Source organism: Cyclopterus lumpus, chromosome 15, assembly GCF_009769545.1.
Source record: "Cyclopterus lumpus isolate fCycLum1 chromosome 15, fCycLum1.pri, whole genome shotgun sequence".
Taxonomy (NCBI): Eukaryota; Metazoa; Chordata; class Actinopteri; order Perciformes; family Cyclopteridae; genus Cyclopterus; species Cyclopterus lumpus.
Genome location: NC_046980.1, coordinates 23,068,772 through 23,096,082, shown reverse-complemented (window position 1 = coordinate 23,096,082; position 27,311 = coordinate 23,068,772). Strand labels below are relative to the sequence as shown.

Here is a 27,311-nt window from a genome sequence, read left to right as displayed (position 1 = left end):
CAGTAATTAGCAGCCTTTCACTGGCCTGCTGGTGGTGCATTAAGTGATTTGCAGTCTTTTAGCCAAAGTCTTATGAGGAACTGAAATGAAACTTGAATAATGGCAAAAATTAAGAATTGCACCATTGTGTCTCAACAAGTAGGTATTTGGTAAAAACAAAAGGTTTGGATAGTGTTCCTATGTTAAGTGGAGTTGAGATCCCAGAGAAGCTTCCCAGAACGAAAGGCATAGGGTACTGGACTATAAGATCCCATCAAGGAACGCAAAGTATGAGAACAAATGAGTATAACCGAGAAGTTTGATTTTTGCATTGGGTATTGTGATATTGTGATATTTAATAGATTTAATAACCAAGGAATAATATGTACTGATGATTTTGATTGATTAGAAGGAATGAGCAGAAGGAAACCGGTAAGGCAAGGTCCATTAATTGATAGCTCCTCTTGGCCAAGAGGGGAGAAGTCAGAGGAAGCGGGGTAGACGTCAGGACGGACGGCCGTGTGACAGCCAGGCGAGTTTCCTCAACACCAGCTTAAACAGATCTCCTACAATCAACGGAGATCCGGACGCTTTAAACAGAGAGCTGGTAAAATAGCTAGCCCTGTGTGAGGGGCTTATCTAACAGGCTGCATACACCAGTCTGGCTTGTTTGGACTTGTTGGAATGTCGAAAGCGTTTTCTTCCTCAGACTATTGGACAAAAATGGAGCTACACACAAGAGGAGAGAGAGACTTTCAGCCAACCAGAAGAGGATCCAGTGTAGATGCCATTTCTAACTGAATATAAAGAAAGTATTCTGAATGCATGAAAGGTTCTGCTCAGGATGTTGTAACTTCTGTCTTTAGTCCAGATAGTAGCCTACTTATCGAGACTCCAGTACAGCTGCTTTCTTGCAACACTCTGGGAAACTGTCTGACTTTCATAATGGCAGTGGTGAGTACAACATAAAAATCATCATGATACTCATGTAAGGTTGTATTGTTTGCTTAATATTTAACAATTAGTTTGTGGTGCTGTTATTGTATTTTTCTTTTTATTTCTACTACAGTTATTGTAACAATTGTGCATTAGTTAGCATTATGAGATAAAGGGAATAAACACATTTAATTCCCAAACTTTTAAAAATATTTAGTGAATAAAATATTAAAAAGCAACGCCATGCTGTATCATGTGGCTGAAAAGTGTCAAATGTAAATATTACTGATATTTTAGGAAAGGGTTTTTCAAAAGGGTTTTTACTTAGTCAGATATCACATCTGAAGCTCTCACTTGTAATCTGCAATGTAATTTTTTACTACAAATGTAGTTGTGTAATATTGTTACAGTGAGAAGACAAGCTTCATATACGACACCCCCTTATGATGAATTAAGAAAACTGCAATCCTTCATTACTTAGTGTTAACACCTCTTTAACTTTGCATATTGATATCATAAGCATATAATTATCAAATGTTCTTATGAAAATGAAATAACATTTAAACTTGTTTGGTTATTTGTGCTGATTTTAGCCACTTTACATCATACCCCACATTTGAACTTGTAAGTTTAAAATTAAAAAATATGTGTTTTCTTGTATATGTTTTATGGCCTCATGATTTCATGTTTTGCTTTATTCAATAGAAGAGAGCTGTGACCAGCTGGACACTGAGTGTCACCATCCTGCGAGCAGAGAACATCTTCTCCACAGATTATTGTACGCATTGCTATCAGTTTGATCTTAATGAACATTTTGTGACTTGCACACTTTATGTTGCGATGGAATCCTGTTACTTAATTTCCACGTATAGAAGGTATGCACTGATGTCACTTTTTCATTTGCTAAAAAAACACAGGAATCAGATGGGCCCTAAACCTTGTTTGAAGTGTCTGTCTAATGTTTAGTTCTGGAAAAGCATAGGGTAGTAGAGAAAGGAATGTCCCAGTAAAGCTTTTCAGTTGTTTTGGCTGTAAGTGGAGTAAGGAGTTGATAACACTGAGACGTGTTGCTACACGCGGCTGCTTTAAGTATGTCTTTTGGCCAACTGAGCCAGTCAAACAGCTCGTGTAGAGCAGGGCTCTGTGTGCACCCGGGCTGTGATTATTGTTCAAATGTAGACTACATAAAACTATCACAAAAGGAGATATACATTCTCCCTTCCCTTTTTATATACTCTGTAGCTCTCTCACAGTCCAACAGTAAACCAGCTAGCTAAGCCAACCACATCTACCAGCATAAAACATCAAGGAAGAAGTAAAGCCTTTATTCAATTGGTGTGACATCGATGGCCTGTGTAATGTCCATACGAAAACAATGGTTTTGTCGGTGATGCGTTTCTTGCATTGTTTCTCGGTGTGATCAGCCGCACGGACATGAACTGAGGCGGAATCATGAAACTTTTGGATCTTTTATATTTTGAGTGGAGTTCTCTTTACAAACGTTACACCCAGTCACTTGTGTTTCCTGTCCCAGAATATCGTTACCTCAGCACAATGAAACACTGTTTTGGCTAACCTGATTGATGCAAACATAGTTTAACCCCCTTAAAACTTGATTTCAAATCTTATGTATTTCTATATAAGCCCCTATCAAAAATGTAAAAAAAACTGAGCTAATTTGCCTCATCGGGACTGTGAATGTGATTTCACCAGATGTGATTGACATGACATGTTTTTACAACAAAACCTTTTTCAAGACCTTTAACACCAATATTCGGTGCCATTTAGTGACCCAGATGGCAACAACAATATAGGTCATGATATACGCTGCTAGCATGCTGTCCATATTAATGACTTTAATTACAAATTCTTAGGTTTAGTTATGAGTTATACACTTGTTGCATGAACCCTGACTATTAATCCTTCTCCTGATTTCAAACACCAGGGTCTCAATCAGACTGCTATGTTACTGTGTGTCTGCCCTCAACCTCTCCAAGAGTCTACAAGACAAAAGTTGTGTCAAACAGCAAAAGCCCAGAGTGGAATGATACTTTTACTTTCAAAGTCAATGATGATCTCAAGGTAAGACCACAGTACAGTAGGCTGCTAGTACCTCACGAATATCTTATATCATTCTTTAATCAACGACATCAGTTATTCTAGAAACTGTTGAAGGATTCTATGAAGTGAAATAAGTCTCAATGAAAAGTGATTTGATGTGTACAACTAATTGTGTGTAATGTTGGGTGTTCATAAATGTGTGTTCTAATCTACACACAATGCCAAGCAATCTGAACGCATGTGAAACAGTTGTACAAAATCATAATCATCATAACCTTTACAGATTTTTTTATTTCAACTGATCTGATCATGTTCACCTTCGAAAAGCTTCCTGTGTACAAATGTCCAAAATATTTGTGACATTCGGTTGTATTTGTTAGAGATTGTTAACTGTGTGTGCAAAGATCTTCTGATACGCACGGATCAGGGTACATTTATGTCTGGAGTTTGTAGACTTAGTGTAGTGAATGTGTAGTGAACTCCCAAATAAAAAAACAAAAACATAGTTTTTGAAGTGAAGCCATACCCTGCTTTAAGGACTGTTATATTTCCAGAACACTCTCGAGGTGAACATGTATGATGAGGACTCCCTGAAGCAGGACAACCTGATCTCCTGCCTAAAGCTTGATGTCAGCAGTCAGACTGTGGGAAAGAAGGAAACCAAGGAGTTCATCATAGACCCTGAGGTACAACTATTAACCTTTTAAGCCCCATGGCCCTGACACTGGGAGGAAGAACCCAGAAAGAACCCCTTGCTGACATGGGGGATAACATGCAAACTCCACAAAGAAGGGATCGAACCTGTGTCCCTCTTGCTACGAGGCTAGAGTGGTATCCACCACACCACCATATAGCCCCATCTGTATGATGATACAGCTTAAGATGTTGATTTATTGGAAGACTGCCAGACGACAATAAAAGCATCTTTGAAAAACTAAAAACAGACAGAACTGTTGAGAATTACCAATCTGAAGTAAATCTGAAGGCAAGGTGATTTTAAAAAGGTTATTGAGCTGAAACAATTAGCCAATTCATCAATTAGTTGATGAACAGAAAGTATTTAAAATGTCTCCACATCAATAATAATTTAGTGGAAAAAAAAAATGTTGACATCGTCTCTTCCAGCATGTTTGATCTGAAAGAGTGTGGGAATTGACAACCCATAGAGTCTGCTAACAGCCCAGTCCCAGTTAAGAGTTTAAAATGTAATTCATTTAGGAAATGTGCCTCTAACGGCTCCACATTTCAAAAGCTACATAGAATCTCTTGATCATGTCATCTCATAATGTATATAGCCTTCATATGTTATACCAATGTGATGACCTTGTAGAGTACAGTAAGGTATACATTTAGTCTCAGAACAGGAGCTGCATTGCTTAAGCACCCATCCACCACCAACAGCACAACTGGCAGTGTTTATTGGAAGCCAATGGCCAGTGAGTGATCATGTCCTGGTTGCTTCACTAGTTGCTAAGGAGGCACTCCATCATCACCATCACCTAGATAGGTGCCCTTAGGCAAGGCACCTAACCAACAAACTATACCTAAGGAGGGAGGACGCAAATGGGACTGCATACCTGAAAACCATTTGATGGATTCATGCCTGGATATGATTTATTATCACCTTCTTTTGTAGTAACAGCAGTGCAGCACATTTTTGTTTCCATGATCATATAATTACACTGCCTTTACCTTTGCCTTTTTGCCTTTGCCTTTACCTGCCTTTTTGCCTTTACCTGCCTTTTTCTTTCTAGTCAAAGAGTAAATTCTGGATGGCGTTTGAGCTCCTGGAAAGGTAAAGTTTGTTTGATTTTATATTTAATGTGGTATTTTTGTTTGCCTACTGCCTTTTCAATGCTTTTTGAGACCTTGCAACTTATCAAAATAAAAATAATTCTTCGTAAGAAATTAAGTTTTACATAATACAAAAAACTGATTATTTTCTCTCATGCTGTTTGGGCCTTATAACTAGTTATCAACTTGCAATGTAAAGTGCAATATAAAGCTTTTATGGTGTATATTGTATGTGATCCATATCATAAAGTAAGTACTGTGTTTTATATAAAAAATGCTTGCCTGACATTGTTAAATTGATCAAGTCTATACCAGTTTCTCTGAGCAGTTCTAAAAAAGTAAAAATTTAAAATTAAAAGACTAAACATTCAACTCACTAACATGTTTATTGTATTAGGCTCATAAAGAATACAATATTACACTGGTACCATCACAGGATATGAGAGAGTTTGGATCTTTAGCTAACTAGTTGCTTTCTCCACCTGCCACGATTTATTTTGTCTTTTTGATAATACTGCACACTCATCTTACCAGGATTAAGGAGAGTTGTGGGACTCTGTAATAATAATAATCAATTTTTTTAAATTTTCTTTTTTATATAGCGCTTTTTAAGATACTCAAAGACACTTTACATGTTACATCATACACCGTAGACACAGCTACGGGGAGCAATGCAGGGTTAAGTGTCTTGCTCAAAGACACATCGACTAGGGCGGGGATTGAATTGCCAACCCCCTGATTGAAAGACGGACCTGCTCCACTGACCCACAGTCGCCCCGAATACAGTCTGTCAGCTGGAAAACCAAAACAAAGAGCCAGAAGTGTCTACGAGCTGGATGGAGTTGAGCCGTGTTGATTCTCAGTTAGTTTGGCAGTATTAGTGACTCATCCACACTACATCACTGGAGTGATTTGGGTCATTACTTAGGCAGAGAAAATAATAGCAGATACATGGAAACCAATGGGGAGAAATCACTACTGTATCAATCAATAAACCAATCAATCAAGCTTAGATAGACAGATGGCAGCCTGATCACAGGGAACTGCTGCTTCAGATTTAGAACAAGGGAGTCTACTCCCAAATAAAATGTATGTGATTAAATATGCAGTGAAAGTCCTTTCAAAGATTTCAACAATTATTTCAAAGCTACCACTATCATCATGTCTCTTTAATACAAGTATTTTGCATCAGCCGAATACAGGAGGAGACTATGTTGTGTTCTCAATCTTTTACAACATTGTATGAGTTATACGTCTGCCTGCATTACACTCAACTATTCAATTAAGAGGCTTACAATGCACTTTCCTTTCATCTGTCACTTATGATGAACAGGCACAGTGTGGGAAAATGATCTGGTATTGACAGAAAGCCATTTTTAAGCATGCTTAGGAAGATCCATCTAAAATAGTCTACCCAGTTAAAGATGTTAGAGTCAGAGGAACACTATGTAAATGTTGATTTAAACATTTTTAATTTTGTTTGTTTTTTTAGTGAGAGGAAGGTTTTCAGTCCCCTCAAAGTCACCTCAGTGGTAAGTGCTCTACATACACACCCCATGAAGAAAGGAATTAAACAAAAGACAATCTGAATCTAGTAACCAATCACCAAACGCTGATCAGTGAGAGGTTTCTAGATCCACAACAACAAAAACAATTCTCCTAAATCATGGTGTGGGTAAATACTCAATTCTGATAGGCTGCATGGTGTTCATTGGATGGTAAACGGACTGTACTTCTATATCCATTTTCTGGTCTTCCGACCACTCAAAGCACCTTTAACACTACATGTCATCATTCATACTCTGATGACAGGTGCTACCATGCAAGGTTCCAACTGCCTATCAGGACTATCCAGCTTTCATACCCATTCACACACCGAAGGCACAGCTACGGGAGCAATTTGTGGAAGTGTCTTGCCCAAACACATATCGATATGAACTAGTGGAATTGGGGATCGAACTGCCGATCCTCTGATTGAAGGACGAACTACCCTCTGTTTCCCTGCACTTCCTGTCCCTGTGATTGTCTGCCCTGTCCCTGAATGTTCATTCCCTTCACCTGCCTTCACCCACTCCTCTACCTCCCTGATTGTTGATTCCCTTCACCTGCCTTCAACCACGCCTCTACCTCCCTGATTGTTGATTCCCTTCACCTGCCTTCAACCACGCCTCTACCTCCCTGATTGTTCATTCCCTTCACCTGCCTTCAGCCACCACTCCTCTACCTCCCTGATTGTTCATTCCCTTCACCTGCCTTCAACCACTCCTCTACCTCCCTGATTGTTCATTCCCTTCACCTGCCTTCAACCACTCCTCTGCCTCCCTGATTGTTCATTCCCTTCACCTGCCTTCAGCCACCACTCCTCTACCTCCCTGATTGTTCATTCCCTTCACCTGCCTTCAACCACTCCTCTACCTCCCTGATTGTTCATTCCCTTCACCTGCCTTCAGCCACCACTCCTCTACCTCCCTGATTGTTCATTCCCTTCACCTGCCTTCAACCACTCCTCTACCTCCCTGATTGTTCATTCCCTTCACCTGCCTTCAGCCACTCCTCTACCTCCCTGATTTTTCATTCCCTTCACCTGCCTTCAACCACTCCTCTACCTTCCTGATTGTTGATTCCCTTCACCTGCCTTCAACCACTCCTCTACCTCCCTGATTGTTGATTCCCTTCACCTGCCTTCAACCACTCCTATGCCTCCCTGATTGTTGATTCCCTTCACCTGCCTTCAACCACTCCTATGCCTCCCTGATTGTTCATTCCCTTCACCTGCCTTCAACCACGCCTCTACCTCCCTGATTGTTGATTCCCTTCACCTGCTTTCAGCCACTCCTCTGCCTCCCTGATTGTTGATTCCCTTCACCTGCCTTCAACCACGCCTCTACCTCCCTGATTGTTCATTCCCTTCACCTGCCTTCAGCCACCACTCCTCTACCTCCCTGATTGTTCATTCCCTTCACCTGCCTTCAACCACTCCTCTACCTCCCTGATTGTTCATTCCCTTCACCTGCCTTCAACCACTCCTCTGCCTCCCTGATTGTTCATTCCCTTCACCTGCCTTCAGCCACCACTCCTCTACCTCCCTGATTGTTCATTCCCTTCACCTGCCTTCAACCACTCCTCTACCTCCCTGATTGTTCATTCCCTTCACTTGCCTTCAACCACTCCTCTACCTCCCTGATTGTTCATTCCCTTCACCTGCCTTCAGCCACTCCTCTGCCTCCCTGAAAGTTCATTCCCTTCACCTGCCTTCAACCACTCCTCCACCTCCCTGATTGTTCATTCCCTTCACCTGCCTTCAACCACTCCTCTACCTCCCTGATTGTTCATTCCCTTCACCTGCCTTCAACCACTCCTCTACCTCCCTGATTGTTCATTCCCTTCACCTGCCTTCAACCACTCCTCTACCTCCCTGATTGTTCATTCCCTTCACCTGCCTTCAGCCACTCCTCTACCTCCCTGATTGTTCATTCCCTTCACCTGCCTTCAACCACTCCTCTACCTTCCTGATTGTTGATTCCCTTCACCTGCCTTCAACCACTCCTCTACCTCCCTGATTGTTGATTCCCTTCACCTGCCTTCAACCACTCCTATGCCTCCCTGATTGTTCATTCCCTTCACCTGCCTTCAACCACTCCTCTACCTCCCTGATTGTTGATTCCCTTCACCTGCCTTCAACCACTCCTATGCCTCCCTGATTGTTGATTCCCTTCACCTGCCTTCAACCACTCCTATGCCACCCTGATTGTTGATTCCCTTCACCTGCCTTCAACCACTCCTCTACCTCCCTGATTGTTGATTCCCTTCACCTGCCTTCAACCACTCCTATGCCTCCCTGATTGTTGATTCCCTTCACCTGCCTTCAACCACTCCTCTACCTCCCTGATTGTTGATTCCCTTCACCTGCCTTCAACCACTCCTATGCCTCCCTGATTGTTGATTCCCTTCACCTGCCTTCAACCACTCCTATGCCTCCCTGATTGTTGATTCCCTTCACCTGCCTTCAACCACTCCTATGCCTCCCTGATTGTTCATGCCCTACACCTGTCTTGTTCTTCTGTATATTTAGTCTCTCTCTACTCCTTGTTCTGTGCCAAATCGTTTTGTACTTCCCTTGAAATCCTGTCCATGAAAATTATAAACAGAATTGGGGTCTGCAAACAACCAATGGAATCGTGTTTGACTTCATGCAGAGTTTATGGACACAGCTCTTAATAGTAATAGTAATAGTAATTCCTGACCGGATGGCCCGTAGCAACAGACCTCGGTACCCCGTGTTTTCACAGTATCCTCCACAGGACTCCCTAAAGCAGTGGTTCCCAAACTTTTTCTGTCAAGACCCCCTTTGATGATATAGGAACAGACCCCCCCCCCCCCCCCGACATGTCACGTCGGTTATTTTATATTGTTTTACCGGTGTATGTGTGCATCTGTGTGTGTGGGTTGGTGATGAAGCCGCGACCCCCCTGTAGTACCACCGTGCCCCCCCTAGGGGTCGCGACCCCCACTTTGGGAACCACTGCCCTAAAGGACACGGTTGAAAGCCTTCTCCAAGTCCACAAAACACATGTAGACTGGATGGGAATACTCCCATGGCCTCATGTCTTCCACTCCACAGACCCTGTCCCTGATCTCCACGAGACACTGAAGATGCTATGTCCAGAGCCTTAAGCACTGGCACTTTGCCACTGAGGATTTGACTCTACCTCATCAACTTGTGGCCAAGCATATGGATGGGTCTTCAAACTCTGCCTCCTCCTTGGAGGACATGTTTGTTGGTTTCAGGAGCTTTTCAATGTGCTCTTTCCGACGGGTGACAATATCCTGAGCTAGCTGTGTGCGGGGATATCACCGCAGTATTGGTCTTGAATTCAAATCTTTGTCTGAGACCGAGACAAGATGCGACCAATTTAAATTCAGAACCTGTCTCGAATACAAGACCAGTCTTGAGCACTACACTTCAGACTACAACAGGCTATCTCAGAGATAAAGTTTTCCAACAATCACCAGCTGGTACTGCCAAAATACATGCCGTGAGAAACACTGGCTGCCAATAGTCTTATTGCCAGTAATTTTCTATGTCAGCAGTTAAATAAAAGAAAACATATTGACATCATTTAATATAAGACACCTTGTTCTCCTGGTGTAGCCAGTTGAATTGATTATAGTGGAAGTGTAGCGCGTACATATTGTATAACTTATGTATCCTGGACGTAAGTCTTTTCATAATTGCTTTTTGGGGACTTATTCAACAGAAGGAAACTATCTCTTATTTAAACTTGAATGTCACCATACTGAGAGCAGAAAAAAATCCCTCCAAAGATTACCGTAAGTATGGCTTTCACTTTTTTAAGTAACAAGATCTGCTGTGCATGTTTTTGAAAAAAATAATCTAAATAATGTTCATTTGAAACTGACATAGCAGGAGTAGTACTGCTTAATCATTGCAAAACTGAAACTCCATTTTCCTGTCTCTGTTCCAGGGTCTGAATCCGACTGCTACGTGATTCTCACTCTCCCGACAGCAACGGCAAAAACCTACCGTACAACAACTGTGTCCAACAATAACAACCCAGAATGGAATGAAACGTTTACCTTCCGGGTCCCCACCCATGTGAAAGTGAGTCTTCTCAATGGCATCAAACACAAGCGTCTGACTGACTGCTGGTGTTCAGCCCACTGTGGAAAGAACCAGTTCAGTTAGTAGCAAGTACAAAAGTAAATTTTTAAGAGTAGAAGTCCAAAGCTCGTCGACTCAAAAAACCTTTCTGCTGTTTCCCCAGAACATTTTAGAGATCACGCTATATGATGAGGACCCTTTTGCGCGGGATGACAAGTTTGCCGAGCTTCTGTTTGATGTCACAAATCTCACAATCGGGATGAAGGAGACCAAGGCCTTCACTATAAACCCAGAGGTAAAAACTTGCGCTGTGTGATTGTAATGCACTGAGGGCTGCTCTGTTACAAACTGACAATTAGTCGAATGAATATGGTTGAAGGATTTTCCCTTGTTCACTTTTCTATAGACAGAGGGCAAACTTCTGATAGCGTTTGAGCTACTTCAGTGGTAACTGTATATTACTGTTTTTACTTTGTTGTCCTCTATCAAAATATGTATTTATTTATTCACTGTTTGAACCGGTTAAAAATAAATAACTTGTCTTTTCGTAGTGAGGACCCCCCTTGTGAATATCTCACTAATGGCGTCCTTGTGGTAAGATTTCTCAAATGACATCAGCAATATACACCTTAATGAGTACACTCCAGGAACCAATGTTACATCAGTATTCCATTCTCCATGTTGGCTCGAACCCTGAAAAGGTATGGATGATCACCAATTTGCAACATGACAACACCTTAGAAAAGAACAAAAAATAGTGCAATTTTTCACAAAATATTCATGCTGGATTACATGTTTCCCATCAACATTTTCTCATCTTTTTCTCAAAGCATCTACAATTATGAACTACTCTAGAAAAATGGCCATTAATCACATTTAAATATATTTGATTAACAAGTTGATCAAAGAAAATATAAACTTCAATCACAATAACTTAAATACATATCAAAATATAACTGTCAATTAATACCCATAAAACAAATAGTGTCAGCACCATTAAATGATGGTGTTTTCCAACTGGACGACCCATAAACGGGTCGGTGTCTCATAATTTGACCTTGCATGAATGTTTCAGCTCAGCGCTGCCCTCTTGTGCGTTATTCCGTTAATTACGCCTACTCAGAAACAATGAACTGGCTCATTGATATTGTAAACTAAGGTTCCAAAATATATATAAAGAAAAATGAGTTAATTTCACCTATTGACTTTTTGTCTGTCATGAATTACCTTCTATGCTCATTGCTGACACTTCTGAAGGATCACTGGCCCGAGGGAAAAAGCACAAGTATGTTTTATATGGATGGACTGAAGACTGTGATTGTGGTGCAGAGGGGTCTAAACTTCTCACAGCCGGGTGAAGACTTAACCCTGCAGTGTGTGCAATCCAACAATCTGTCTTGAATCTTAAAACTAATTATACATATAAGACCATTTAGCTGTCTCTTGACACAGAGCAGGCAGGTCCTCTAGCGTGTGGGAATAATTATTATTAAATGTATCTTATTTTGATTAACCAGACTAACTCATCTCTCTTTGTGTCTTCCAGGCTGCCCCGTTCTCTGTACTGGATATTAACCTTGACAAGATACGAAGTAACGACTGTATGTAGTCTACAATTATATCCAATTCATTAAGTTAGGTTGAAATTACTTTCATTGTCCCATTCACCAAATATTTTTCACAAATTAGAGCGAAGGATTAAGGACAGCTTTACAGATATGAAGGACTGTATTGTTATGGAACTCATAAGAATATAAGGGGAATCATGTAATAGGTGATAGTAAGGTGATAATTCAAAGCTACTCTAAATAATGTTAGAATATTAATAATTTCATATTTGCCTGTGTTGTGTGAAGAAGTCACTCGTTATGAACCCTTGGTTAACAAACTATTTTTATTTTTACTCGACATGTTGGTGAACATCATGGAGCATATTCCTTCAGTTCTAGGAGCTGAAAGTGAATATTAGACTTACAATAACCGAGTATCCAAAGACAGAACTCCAAATGAATATAAATGCTGCGCCATAACTGCTGGATGCATTAAAAATACTGTTTGTCATATCAAGTGTAAGGCGCATGGTCTCTGTGGAAGACTGTGTGTGCAACAATTATAGCTATATATCTATTCATACTCTTGTGAGTTGTCCTCTTGTTTATGTATGGGCACATATTTACAGCAAACACAGAAAGAAGATTGTACATTTTTCTACATTCATGGTCCCCAGAGGATGAACCCTAAAGGCTGTGCTGATCCTCAGATTAGTTACCTCTATCCACCATGAGGTTCCAATATTTGGCTTTGTGTCCCACTCTCTTCCATTGGCTGGATTGCCATGCACCTTAACTTGTATCTATCTATAAAGCTGGTGTTATTAACTGAGCATTGCAGCCTATGTGTGGCTGTTCAGGCTTTTAAAAATGTGCAGACCCTCCTACTTTTTGTGGAAAAAAAGGAAATAACAAAAATCAAGAAACCTTGGAGAAGCCTTCATCAGACAAATGGATGTCTTTAGTATAACTTTGACTTCAAGCAACAACATTGGTATTTATCATTTTCAACAGAGTAACATGACACTGTTCTCTTGTGGGTACGTTTCTTTCACCAGGTTTGTGGAACAAGGTGCTGAAACTGAGGGGTGCCTTTTGTGAGAATATCACAATTATTGAACAGGAAACCCCAAAACTGCGTTTCTACATCAACAGAGAATTGGAGACAGAACTAGGAGTGGTAGTGAGTGTTAATTGTCTTTTTAATTTGACCTGTTTTACAAAGAGTGTAAGGTGTTACTGGTCAACTTTACTTGTCACCTCCTTTAACATACAAGAAAGGAAGAGTGGAAGGAAATCAAGAAAGAAACTTATTTTTCTTTTTTTAAGATCTTCATAGCAAATTATTTTCTATAATAACTGCTACAAAATACGTCAAAATCTAGAAGGAAAGTATAACATGGCATGCTATTTTTCCTGTTCTCTATCAGCCCTCTGGTTCTACCTATGCCTCTGCTCCTCCAATGGAAACGTATACAAATCTCCAGCCGCTACCAGCCAACTATGCAGGCAAAGTGTCCCTTTGTATTGATCAGGTAAGAAGTGTGTGTGCAGCTGGATTAACTGGTCCTCTGGTTTTGACCAGCTGAAGATCTGAGGAAAGGCCGACCCAAGCGTTTATGGGCCCCCTGGCTGAATTTGATCATATAGGGCTGTAGTTTAAATAATAAATGTTTAATGGCAATGTGGCTTTTTCTCAACACAGGACACAGTGGATTTGGACATGGAAACACATGAAGGGTAAGGAGCTTCCTACTTCCACTATACAATATAATCAAAAGTATGTGAACTCCAACATATTACACCTAAAGACTATGTGGGCAACTGTGGTTAGTGTTAGAACAGTGTTGTCCTTCAATCAGAGGATCGGCAGTTTAAGCGAGTCCATGTGATGTGTCCTTGGGAAAGACACGTAACCCCAAAAACTGCTCCCACGAGCTGTGCCTGCAGTGTATGAATGGATAGATCATCCTTGCATTGGTGGCACCATACTTTGTAGCCCCTGACTAGAAGACTAGAAAAGCACTATAAAGTACAGTAAACATGAGTTTATGGTCTCAATCTCTAGTTTCAAGTTTTCTTCAATACAGCGTGATGTTCATTTAGTAAATTATGGTAATTTAGAGTCAAAAAGACCTTTAGTATCACTACGTACCTCCTCCGCATTCTAAATATGGTAACTTCTGTTCATGTCTTCCACAAACACAACAACATGGCTATGGCCGTATTTCAAGATGGCAACGGAGAAACCGCTGAACTCAATGCTTCAAAACATCAGTCCACAAACCAATGGGTGAACGTCACAATGACTACGTCCAATTCTTATAAACAGTCTATGATTACAACACACACATAGGGAGAGGGACTTATTCTCTGCTCAGGTAGACTAATATTGTAAAAGTAAACTAATCTTATTGTAAGTCGCTTTGGATAAAAGCGTCAGCTAAATTAAATGTAATGTAATATCTCCACTATATCTGAATTTTCAATAGAGCACCTTTCAGATTTCCCTTATTGGAGCTAAGAGGCTTCGAGCAAAACCAGTAAAATAATCCAAGAACCAAATGATATGAACTTGGGCATCCAGCAGGGTGAAACTGTCAACACAAAGCTAAATATCATTGTTTCACTGATCTCTTCTGTGTTTTGTTACACTTGGAAATCCACAGCGAGGGTATTGCAATTCGTCTGGACTTTGACATCCCAACTCAAGAGAAAGAGTACCTGAAGAAGAGGAGCGTTGTAGTGGCACAGGCTTTGCAGGAGCTTTTTGGCGCTCCAACTGATCCTAAAAAGGTAGAGTGCAACTCTTTCTGTTACTTTTCCCCTTGTACCCCTGTCCACCACCCTGCCAATGCCAATTTGCTAATCATTTTGTTGATCAATAAAAAAAACAATGTAATGCCAAAACGTGTGCCAGAAGTCAAGACTAACATGCTATGGTGCTGTAAGAGTTCAGAGAATCTCGAGCTACCTTGTGCTTGGAAGAAGAAGCTCCGAAGCCAGAGATATATAATAATCATTATTTAATCATAACAAACAAGAGTCATCTGTATACATACATGGTCCAGGCCCGGACGCGCTCACATGGCTTCGCTTCCACAGTCTCCTGACTTAGCCAACAGTTTCTGTCTGGCGTCACCACGTAAGAGACCAAATTCACGTCTCACAATTAGTTTTATTCGCAGTCCATTCGCTGAGCTAAGCTCCCATTGGTTAGTGGAGGTATTCATGCAAATACCTTTCAGAGACACAGCATGCTACGCTGACCAGCGAATAAGACATGAGGTACACACCTGAAGGTTAGTTCCATTGGCCACTTCAAAGAATGCCTCAAATCGATAATCTAGCGGGGGTCAAAGCTCACACTTTCGGTCAAGGACAGGAAGTTCCCCTTCAGAATAAAACCCTATTATCCTGCCTACAGAATAAAAGCAACATCTCAGGTTTCAATCGGCATCCCTTTAACTACTGTCTAAACAATAAAACATCCATTCATTCCCATGCATCATACAATGAATCATTACATTTGTCATTAACAAACAGAATAATAAAACAGTGATCCTCTCTTATGCTTCATAATACATTCCTCAGAATATTCCTCAAATTAATCATATCTTTCTTTATGTATTAATTTAAAACATAACCTCTCTTATCTACATGTGCACGTGTATATAAAATCCACTACAACCTAACAGTGCCTATGACTGTGACATCATGAAGTCTGAAGCTGCGATACACTGACGGCCACCATGACAGTGTGTACCAGGAAGATACACAGCTGATAATCTCAAAGCTGAAAAACTGACAGGAAAAGTGGGCTGGGCTGCATGCGTCCACGATATTATGCCCACGAAAATGCATACAACATTGTGGCTGCTTATTGTCCTGGACAGGGGAGCTGACTCAGTTTCTTCTTGAGTATACACTGCAGTTGTGTTAGATGGATTTAACTGGTTTGTGCATCAGGTTATATTTGAAGATGTGTGGCTTGGGAGTTTACGGTTAATGACCGATTAACAAGTGTTGCTATTGGTCAGAAAAAAATTATTAGCATCCCTAGTATAAATGTGAAAATTGTATCTTTAGATATAAGAGAGCATTGTCAAATACAGAAAAATACAGGCACTCATTTCCCCCACAGGATACAATTTAATAACAACTTCTTTCATCAAAGCAACATTTTCAATTGATCCAATATTTTGATTGATGACCAAATAGCCTCGGCTAAAAGCGTGCTGACATTGAAAGCAAGCTGGTGACCAGGTGTACATTAAACATAAGCTACTAAATATCATTCAGCATTTGGTCAAACTCAAAGAGCTGCACAAGCCACACCTCTGTATTCTCTGTTCAGGTGCCGGCGATAGCAGTGGTGGCTTCAGGGGGAGGGTCCAGAGCAATGACGGGCACGCTTGGTAGCCTGAGAGGCCTGAAGGATATCGGGGTCCTAGATGCTGTCAGTTACATCACTGGTGTTTCTGGATCCACATGGTGAGTGAACCAATTGAGTAGTCAAGTGAACGCAATATCTTAATTTCAATCGTGTAATTAAAAACAAGAAAACAAGGCAGTGGGGCAAAAGACACGTCGGCAACCTCCGAGGCTTAAAGAAACCGATGCGGAGTTGCAAAAAACTCTGGGTCATCGAATTGCCACTTGAGGCTGACTCAAAAAAGTCAATCCCCATAGACCTCCATGTTAAAAGGCCAAACTTTACAGCAGAAATGTTATAATATGTTTGCAAAGAACGGTTTGGTCTCTTTAACTAATATCCTTGATCAGGACAACGGGGTGAATTTGTATCGAACTAATTAAGGGCATGGCCACTTTTAATTAATGGTGGGTGCCATCACAGCTGCTAGCTGTCCCCTGAGCTAATTTAAGTTCAACTTTACCTCTCGGCCATATTTGTGCTGTTGGTACCTTTTTTGGAGAATTTTTCATTCAAATATCAGACAAATAATAATACTTGCTGTGCAGTTATTAAATGCTGGACATCCTACTGGCCAATGCACAGGCATTTGTAAATACCAATCATACAACTGGAGGACTCGGCCAAGACCAAAAAAGGTGTGTGCTTTACCTTTTGGCACATACATTGATTGACCGACAAGTACTTGGGTGTCCAACAACAATTAACTGGACCGAGGTCATCTACAAAAAGGGCCTGAGACATATTTACTTCCTGAGAGAGCTCAGGTCAAGGGCATCAAAGCAAAGGATGCTAACGGAGGTCATTGCTGGTCTAATTGGAGGTCTAAGCTGGTCACAGCAGGTGGCGGAGGGCAGAATGCTGGCAAAACCGCTGGTGGATAACACCTCCTCTCCTATACAGCATGACCATCAAGCTAAAGAGCACCTTTAGCAAGAGACATATCCCACCCTAACCCCAGTGTAAAGGAGTGATACAGGAGATAAATTCGGACATTACAACAACTCTACTCTTTGAACACCCGGAACATTGAATAGCACTTGAATCATTTGTAAAGCCCACTGTATTATATTTCATATTCCATCCATCCATCCATTATCACCCGCTTATCCGGGGTCGGGTCGCGGTGGCAGCAGGTTCAGCAGGCCGACCCAGGCCTCCCTCTCACCGCAGCACTTTCCAGCTCATTCTGGGGGATCCCGAGGCGTTCCAAGGCCAGCCGGGAGATATAATCCCTCCAGCGTGTCCTCGGTCTTCCCCGGGGCCTCCTACCAGTTGGACGTGCCCGGAAAACCTCTAATGGGAGGCGTCCAGGAGGCATCCTGACTAGATGCCCGAACCACCTCAGCTGACTCCTTTCGACACGAAGGAGCAGCGACTCGACTCCAAGCTCCCCCCTGATGTCCGAGCTCCTTACCTATCTCTAAGGCTGAGCCCGGCTACCCTACGGAGGAAGCTCATTTCGGCCGCTTGTATCCGAGATCTCGTTCTTTCGGTCACGACCCAGAGTTCGTGACCATAGGTGAGGGTTGGAACGTAGACCGACCAGTAAATGGAGAGCTTTGCCTTCCGGCTCAGCTCCCTCTTCACTAAGACGGACCGGTACAGCGCCTGTTTTACTGCTGCAGCCGCACCGATCCGCCTATCGATCTCCCGCTCCACCTTACCCTCACTCGTGAACAAGACCCCGAGATACTTGAACTCCTTTGCTTGGGGTAGGCAGTTTGCCCCCACCTGGAGGGAACAATCCGCCGGTTTCCGGCAGAGCACCATGGCCTCAGATTTGGAGGTGCTAACTCTCATCCCTGCCGCTTCGCACTCGGCTGCAAAACGCCCCAGTGAATGCTGGAGGTCACGGTCCGAGGAGGCAAACAGGACCACATCATCCGCAAACAGCAGAGAGGCGATCCCGAGACTCCCGAACCGGATCCTCTCCGCCGGTATCCTGTCCATGAAGGTCAAGAACAGGACCGGTGATAAAGGGCAGCCCTGGCGGAGGCCAACACCCACCGGGAACGTGTCTGACTTACTACCGAGGAGACGAACACAGCTCCTACTGCAGGCGTACAGAGACCGGATGGCCCGTGCCAACGGGTCCGGCACCCCATACTCCCGCAGCACCCCCCACAAAAACCCCCGAGGGACCCGGTCGAAAGCCTTCTCCAGGTCTACAAAGCACATGTAAACTGGTTGGGCAAACTCCCAGGACCCCGCCAGTAATCTTGCGAGGGTAAAGAGCTGGTCCACTGTTCCACGACCGGGACGGAATCCGCACTGTTCGTCTTGAATCTGAGGTTCGACAAGCGGTCGGAGCCTCCTCTCCAGCACCCTGGCATAAGCTTTTCCCGGGAGGCTGAGCAGTGTGATACCACGATAGTTCGAGCACACTCTCCGGTCCCCCTTCTTGAAGATGGGAACCACCACCCCGGTCTGCCAGTCCATGGGCACTGTTCTCGACCCCCATGCGACACTGAAAAGGCGTGTCAACCAAGACAGCCCAACAATGTCCAGCGCTTTCAGCATCTCAGGGCGGATCTCATCCACTCCTGGCGCCTTGCCACCAAGGAGCTTTTTGACTACCTTAGCGACCTCTGCCAGGGATATGGGTGAATCCACCCCAAAGTCTTCCGGCGCTGCCCCCTCTCCAGGGGACATGTTGGCCGGGTTTAGGAGTTCCTCAAAGTGCTCTTTCCACCGCCCGACGATGTCCCCAGTCCGGGTCAGCAGTTCCCCCCCCCCCCCCTGCTGAGAACAGCCTGGGGTAGACCCTGCTTTCCCTTCCTGAGCCGTCGGATGGTTTGCCAGAACTTCCTTGAGGCCAACCGAACGAAAGTCCTTCTCCATGGCCTCCCCGAACTCCTCCCATGCCCGAGTTTTAGCCTCCGCGACCATCGTCGCTGCAGCCCTTCTGGCCCGCCGGTACCCGTCAGCTGCTTCAGGAGACCCCTGGGCCAGCCAGGCCCGAAAGGCCTCCTTCTTCAGTTTGACGGCTTCCCTCACCCCCGGTGTCCACCACCGGGTTCTCGGGTTGCCGCCACGACAGGCACCGATGACCTTCCGGCCACAGCCCCGAGCAGCCGCGTCCACAATAGAGGCTTTGAACAAGGTCCACTCGGATTCCATGTCCCCAGCCTCCCTCGGGATTTGTGAGAAGTTCTTCCGGAGGTGGGAGTTGAAGACCTCCCGGACAGGATCCTCTGCCAGACGTTCCCAGTTCACCCTCACTACACGTTTGGGCTTGCCAGGTCTTTCTAGCCGAGTCCCCCGCCATCTGATCCAACTCACCACCAGGTGGTGATCAGTTGACAGCTCTGCTCCTCTCTTCACCCGAGTGTCCAAGACATACGGCCGCAGATCAGATGATACGATTACAAAATCGATCATTGATCTCCGGCCTAAGGTGTTCTGGTACCAGTTACACTTATGAGCCACCTTATGTTCAAACATGGTGTTCGTTATGGACAAACTGTGGCTAGCACAGAAGTCCAACAACAAAACACCATTCGGGTTCAAATCGGGCAAGCCGTTCCTCCCAATCACGCCCCGCCAGGTTTCTCTGTCATTGCCCACGTGAGCGTTGAAGTCTCCCAGGAGAACTATGAAGTCGGCAGGCGGCGCCCTTTCCAGGACCCCCTCCCACCGACTCCAAGAAGGCCGGATACTCCGAAATGCTGTTCGATGCATAAGCACAAACAACAGTCAGAGCCTTACTCCCCCGCAACCTGTAGGGTCCACTGGGTGACTGCTGCCCCATGGGCGAAAGCCCGGTCACCAGACGCTCGCCGACGAGCTCCCCTCCTGGGTCTGGCTCCGGGAGGGTGCCCCGGTTTCCCTTGTCTGAGCAAGGTAGCTTCAGTCCGTGGGCTGCTTATCATCAGGGTTTATTGAACCGCTCTTAGTCTGGGCTCTCCCCCGAGACCTGTTTGCCTTGGGAGACCCTACCAGGGGCTGATGCCCCGGACAACATAGCTCCCAGGATCACTGAGCCACTCAAACTCCTCCACCACGTTAAGGTGGCGATTCATAGGAGGAGAAAAAAAATGCAGTCCTTGAGATTTGCTTAACGTGGGAGTTAAAGTACAAGTCCCGGTCAAAGATAACTAGAGATTTTTTACAGTGGTGTTGGATGCCAGGGAAATGCCATCTACAGAAACCACATCACCAGATAATTGGTCTCTGAGGTGTTTATTTAAATCTGCTTTTAACCTGTGATACTAGCTCAGTTTGTTTCTTGCTATTGTCATCTCTCTTGTTTTATATTATTTCTGCTTCTATTGTTTTTCTTTACCATGTAAAGTGCCTTGAGTACCTTGTAAAGCGTGATACAAACAAAATGTATTATGTGTGTTGTTTAAGTAAGAATAAGTGTGCCTGGTTTTATGATTGATTTTAAATCATTGTATCCCCTCATACACTATTACTTCCCATGTGAACAGGGCTATGTCTGCACTATACCAGGAAGCTAACTGGTCACAGGAGGACATGGACAGTGTCATCTCAGAAAAGAAGGAACAGATGACCAAGAGTATGCTGAGTCTCTTCTCTCCTGAGAAACTCCAGTATTACAGAGAAGAAATTGCTGAAAAAGAGCAAAACGGTTACAGTGTGTCACTCATTGATATGTTGGGCCTAGTCTTTGAGCAACTTGTCTTTGGGAAGGTGAGCAGCGGAATAATTTCTTCTATCATTTTAATCATACTGTGAATTACTCTGTAAGCTTAATGATTAAGTGTAACTTGCAGAAAGTCTTTTACAGAAAGTTTAAAGACATTGGTGGCAGTTAAATTAGCAAGTGAACATTGGCTAAAACAGTCGTAAAACACACAAGACTGAATGTGATTGAATGATCGACATCATATAAATAGAACGCTGGGAAATTATCCTTTTTAGAAAAATGTTGCTATCTGTAATGTTCCTCTATTTTATTTTGACCATCAGCTCTGTGATGGTCAAAATAACGCAGCACACCACAACACAGATCAGTGCTGATGGCTGATAAATTGGGCTTATTTTTCAGTTAATGAGATTTTGGACAATGGTCCTTTTTGAACAGTCTAAGGACTATCTTGCCAGATTTACTTGTGGTGTGAGGTATGTTTATGGGTGTTTTTTCCATCCTCTGAGGGGCTTGGATTTCCATCCTGGCTGAAGCCATTTCCAATTGCAATCATCAAACAACATGTTTACAATCTGATCAATTACAAAGTGTTGCTCTCCACACTATACAAACCAAACTGTTATTGAAACCTTATTTATACCTTATTTTGAACACTGTCATAATACACAAGTTGGTATATTGGATCATGTTATGGTGAGGCAACTAACCAACTAACTAATATCACGATAAAGTTAGCAAGCAATCAAGCCACGACTAGTCACCCAGCTATAGTTTATGCTGCAATGATCTGTGTTGGTTGCTTCGTAACATTAGCTGATTATGTCATTTGAAAGCAGCAAGCTAGCCAATTTATGAGCACTCGGAGACTGCATCAATCTCACTCAAGACAGTATTTTTCTATTTTAGCTGGCTAGCAATTGCTCTGCGTTAGTCAAGCTAGCATTTGGGGACCCCTGGCACTGGGTCTTGGACTGGCTGATTCTGAGTTTCTACAGCCGCCACTAAAGGTCCATCTCCAGACCGCTGCTGCAAAGTGTATAGAATAGAAACACAGCTTCTGTGGACTCTATTTTGTGGGGGTTCTGTTTGTTTGTTGAAGTTGGCTGACTCCAGTTCTTAGCTAACTTGTGCCTAGTGGTGTACTGTAGGGGAGCAGAAGTGAATGCATCACACATAAACGTCATATCCTTTTGATTTTCCTGGAAAAAATGTGGTTGCTGAAGCCTTTACATATAAATCAGTCCGCAAGAAACTGAGAAAGCTTCTTTCTCAAATGTTCTACTTTCTATGTTAAAAGTTACACATTACCTGTCAAATTAGGGTATATCTTTGGAACCTGATTTTATATTTTTCAAATGTTTCAAATAATATAATTAATAATAATATGTTTGGTTGAAATTACAGAAAGTCACCAGTACCCTGTCTGAGCAGCAGAGAGCAGTGAATGATGGCCAAAACCCTTTACCCATATACACTGCTGTCAATATGAAGGATATGGCAAAGGGCTTTCAATCTGAAGCTGGTAAATATCCTGCATGATATTTTTTATTTGAATTGTAACTACTGTACTAGCTAGAAATACACCATGTATTCCTGAAAGTATTTTGTGCAAGGTGACTGAAGCCTAATTAATATACTGTACATAGCATGTCAAATATGTATTGCATAAAACTCAAATTACACCTATGAAGGCCTAGTGGTTTTTATATGAAATTAATCATTAATTTTGAAATGTATATGAATATGGGAATAAATAGCAGGGATAGACAGATTAGTGACATATAGATTCAGGACACATAGAGACCCCTAAAAGAACTTGAACAAAATGTCAAATTGTGAAGGATTGATTGATTTTGTAATAACACATCTTGTTGACAGAGTGGTGTGAGTTTACCCCGTATGAGGTAGGCATCCAAAAGTATGGGGCATTTGTCCAAACTGAGGCCTTCGGAAGTCAGTTCTTTCTTGGTCATTTTGTCAAGAAACTCCCAGAAGTCCGCATCCCTTATCTGATCGGTAAGACCACTTCTTCTGTTGCAATGCAAATCTACATTAGTACAATACCAATTTGAACATAATTCCAATTTATTTTTCCCAACATAATCAGGAATATGGAGCAGTGCTATTTCTGTCAGCATGACCCAGCTATGGACATTTGCAACAGGGTTCATGCCTTCTTGGGGTGCCTGGCTCGGACCAGAGGTCAACAACATCGGTACAGCTATGATGATTAAACATTTTTCTTATCTCATTTTATAGATTAAATGTTTACATTACTTATATTCAATGTTTATACAACAAACCATATAACATAATTGTAAAATCTTTTTACTGTAGTTATTATTGAGATTTATTGTTCTTTTGACAGACGTTGACACTGAACCATCAACTCTGGACACACAGCTCATATGTCCAACCACAGATATCACCAGTGCAGTGACTGATTTCTTCAAAAATCGTCCAGCCATTGCTGAAATGTATAATTTTATGCGTGGACTCTTCATGCACATGGACTACAATCAACACAGCAGCTTTGTTGCCTGGAAAGGTAGGCACTCACAGTTCTGTTGATATTTTTCTTTTCACCCATAATTCAAAAACTTTGGAACAATACTGAGCCTCTACCTGCAAGTGCAAAGGGTACATTATGTTCAAGTAAAATGCAAATTTCTGCGTGAATTGAAAATGACCTGTATAGCGCTTGGCGACTTTTCCGACCACTCAAAGCGCTTTTACACTACATGTTATTCACCCATTCATACACTGATGCAAGGTGCCACCTGCCAATTAGTATTATCTTAAAATTTATAACCATTCATACACTGATGGTACAGCCTTCGGGAGCATTTTGAGGTTAAGTGTCTTGCCCAAGGACACATGGACTAGAGCAGCCGAGGATCGAACCGCCGATGTTCTGATTGAGGGACGACCCCAAACTTCTCTATTACAGTCACCCAAGATCACCATGGATCCCTCCTGCCTAATAAACCTGAGAATGGTGAAGATTGTTTTTGAGCACTTAACATGGCTAATGTGGCCAATCATAAAACTGTTTTGCAGTGGGAGGTAGGAAGACCTTTTTAGCGGCAAGTCTGTCTTGGTTTTTTTTGTAGGCTGTAAAAGACCCTCTTTAAGAAGTATTGCTCTTTCAAAGATTTGTAAAGGTTTTTTTCTGAGCAATGACCTCCCAGTTATATGTGTAGTGTTTACTTGAGATATTTTACATGGCCAAATGCACTTGTACGAAATGTAAAATGTAGGTTTTTGAGATTTGAATAAATACAAACAAAAGGTAGTTAGTAGTTTTACTATGCATTATATTCTGGTCAGAGGTAGTGTTATGAATTCAACAGGTCATAATTCCCTCTTGAATATCTCCTTTTATATTGCTGTAAAAACATCTCCTTCCAACCACTTGATTTATTCCAAGTTTCTTGCCAAAAACTGAATCTTAAAAGATTACATTCGAACACATCATGATAAAGCCCAATAGCCATTTTTACTGTTTGGAGAATGAACACACCATAATATAACTCAATGTAACCTCCATTGACGTTAGCTGTTTGCTTCATTCTAAGCAGGACTGTACTATCGGTAGAAGAGCTGGTCACTTGGATGACTCACAGCCAGATGGCTATATAATAGATCTACCTGTCTGATTAAGTCGGTTGTTCCAAATGATGCTATGCTATTAGCTTAGTTATTTAGCCAAGCAGCACTGTGCTGCAAACTAACTTTACAAACTAAGCCCTCCTCTTGCCAATTTCAACAGATTTGTTGTTCACAGTGTAGCATTATCAGGGATCGCCATCTGGTCAGCATTAATGCCGATTTTACCCATCAAGTATTTTTTCTGAATATCATTCCCTAATAAAGATCATATTTATTTTCACCTGCCCGATCAGACCACAGCATGAGGCATTCTACTTGCCCCAACACAGAGTGTACTTGCCCCTGCAAGACACCAAGTGTTATTATCGAGTCATTATTATTGTTATTAAAAAGCCCACCCCATGTATCTGGGGATAACACACAGGTTTCCTCTGAGAAGGAGGTGTGGCTTCCTGTCTCACCCACCTGCCCTTACCCCCTGTTGTCCAACCATCATTGCTCTACAATTTTCCTCCACCTTACCACCATGTGTGGCTCAGGAGCTGAGCAGACAGCATCACTTGGGAATAAAGATCAGCTAAAGAACCAACGTTCCCTTTAATAGCATATTGAGCACCATTTTGACAGCACTTCCAGCCGAATACACAATCAAACTAATCACACTTGCTTCGACTCAGTATGCTGAATTCACAAAGCAACAGTATGGGACACACTACACAAAACAGATATTCCATCTCAGCTGATGGGACAAGGCAGCATTTCTATACATGATGGTTGACTGAAGAGAGAAAGGTCATATGCATCATATGCAAGCCAGTTATTTATGTTTCTTCGTCAACCACCTACTCCTGCTATCTCAGTTGAAGATCTGTTTGTAATTTGCTCCTGTTTTCTGTCCAGAAACACATCTAGATGCCTTCCCAAACCAGCTGACACCCAGTGACTCCACCCTGCGCCTGATTGATTCTGGTCATGCCATCAATATTGGCTGTGTGCCGGTCCTGCGGCCTGAGAGAGATGTGGATCTCATCATATCTCTGAGTTACTCATGGGAACCAGAGCACAACCTCAGGGTAAACAGAATGAGGAGGGCGCTCATCTGCGTTTCCTGAATGTATTCGATCAACATTAACTATACTCTATGATTATGTCTAATCTATCAGGTCCTGGAGAAGACAGCTGCTTACTGTAAAGACCATGACATCCCCTTTCCCAATGCTGATTTTGCCAGTCTGCAAAAGGAGCCTCAAAAGGAGGTCTACATCTTCGAGGATAAGGAGAATCCCAGGGCCCCGATAGTGCTTCACTTCCCACTTGTCAATGTCACATACAAGCACTTCAAATGCCCTGGTATGCCCATTTGAAGTAGCTCAACTTCACTGCAACAATGTTGCTTCTGTTGCTTAGTTTTTTTTCTCTGTGCTGTATATTGTGAAACAATAGCAATGTAGCAATAGGAAGAGACCTTTCTCTGGAAGCCAGTCTAGTTATTGTAGAAGTCATGTGAGGATCTTTTACAGGGCAGGGGGTTGATAATGGCAGGGTACCTGTATTTCTTCATTCCATATTGAAATGATACAATACTTTATTAGAGCATTGCAGCATATGTATAAGGTGAAAGACATTTATTAATCATTCTGCCTCACGCTGCCTATTGCAGCTAATGTTAAGCACTCCAAATCGACATGACCTTCTAAATTACAAAGGATCTGCTGTATTACTGATGACTAGGTGAAACTTGACTTGAAAAACTGCCTCATGAACAAGACATAATTGTGTATTATATTGCGATTCATAGGACATGATTTAACCAATTGTATTATTATCTTATGACTTTACAGGCGTCAAACGTGAGACTGAGGAAGACATAAGAGCTGGGGAGGTGGATGTGAGCAGCAACGAGTCTCCATACCTCACCAAGAACTTTACCTACTCAGAAGAGGATTATGAGTCTCTGGTGGATCTGACCACTTATAACATATTAAACAACAAGGAGAGCATCCTTGAAGCCTTGCGTAAGGCCCTGGAGAGGAGCACATCCAAGAAAAAGAAATAAAAGGATACGATATACAGCAACAGGTTTATCTATGTTGCCACGACAAGTCACCTTTGTTAATTGCACCATCTCTACATTAATGCTACAGTAATTAGGAAGCAGGATATTTACTCAACATTATGAACTGTTTCAAAAATAAGAATCAATGTCTTACAGTCTTGGAGTTGAACATAATAAGCTCCTTCAACTTAAATCAACTTTGTACTTCCAGGATACCTTCGAAGGTATTTTACAAGTGCACTGTGTAATCCGCGTTTTTCAGTTTGTTTTGTTGTCTGAATCAAAAGAGGAGTACCAAACTCAAATAAAGAGCTGATTATGTTTTTTGCAAATCCCTTTTTCGATCTTTGCCTTTGAAGAGAGACAGGTGACCCGGAAATAAGAGTATTTCAAAATAAAGGTAAGGCAAGTTTATTTGTATAGCACATTTCAACAAGGCAATTCAAAGTGCTTCACATAAAACCATCAAAACATAATGCAAAAGAAAACCAGATTTAAAAACAATTAAGAACATTCATTAAAACATTTAAAACAGTCAAAAAGCAAGAAATATAATCAAATTTGCAATGCAGTTTAAAAAAATGCAGTAGTGAGATTATATCCTTGAATCTGTTCAATTAAAGGCCACAGCAAACAGAAAAGTCTTC

The 27,311-nt window shown here is 42.3% G+C and overlaps 1 protein-coding gene across 2 annotated transcripts; it reads left to right on the top strand.

Moving 5' to 3' along the window:
* Positions 1–442: 442 nt before the first annotated feature.
* Positions 443–26,996, top strand: LOC117744375 (cytosolic phospholipase A2 zeta-like). 2 transcript variants are annotated; one of them, XM_034552603.1, is made up of 26 exons: positions 443–759; positions 846–933; positions 1,621–1,693; positions 2,861–2,997; positions 3,531–3,662; positions 4,731–4,771; positions 6,263–6,302; positions 10,029–10,101; positions 10,257–10,393; positions 10,557–10,688; positions 10,800–10,840; positions 10,945–10,987; positions 11,940–11,994; positions 13,002–13,126; positions 13,374–13,478; positions 13,649–13,683; positions 14,613–14,739; positions 16,301–16,437; positions 20,815–21,037; positions 22,401–22,518; positions 22,875–23,012; positions 23,104–23,211; positions 23,365–23,544; positions 25,509–25,681; positions 25,772–25,958; positions 26,450–26,996. In XM_034552603.1, exons 2-26 carry the CDS (start codon positions 925–927, stop codon positions 26,662–26,664), a joined length of 2,784 nt encoding a protein of 927 aa, XP_034408494.1. In that variant the 5' UTR covers positions 443–759; positions 846–924; the 3' UTR covers positions 26,665–26,996. The 2 variants fall into 2 exon arrangements, with proteins under 2 accessions (XP_034408494.1, XP_034408492.1); XM_034552601.1 differs by having other exon boundaries at positions 443–933.
* Positions 26,997–27,311: the final 315 nt, after the last annotated feature.

Bases quoted from the DNA above. Each gene is read 5' to 3' on its own strand.
- LOC117744375 (XM_034552601.1), top strand. From the start codon at position 805: ATGAAAGGTTCTGCTCAGGATGTTGTAACTTCTGTCTTTAGTCCAGAT. The intron at 13,479-13,648 runs GTAAGAAGTGTG...TTCTCAACACAG, and splicing joins TGTCCCTTTGTATTGATCAG to GACACAGTGGATTTGGACAT. The intron at 22,519-22,874 runs GTAAATATCCTG...TCTTGTTGACAG, and splicing joins GGGCTTTCAATCTGAAGCTG to AGTGGTGTGAGTTTACCCCG.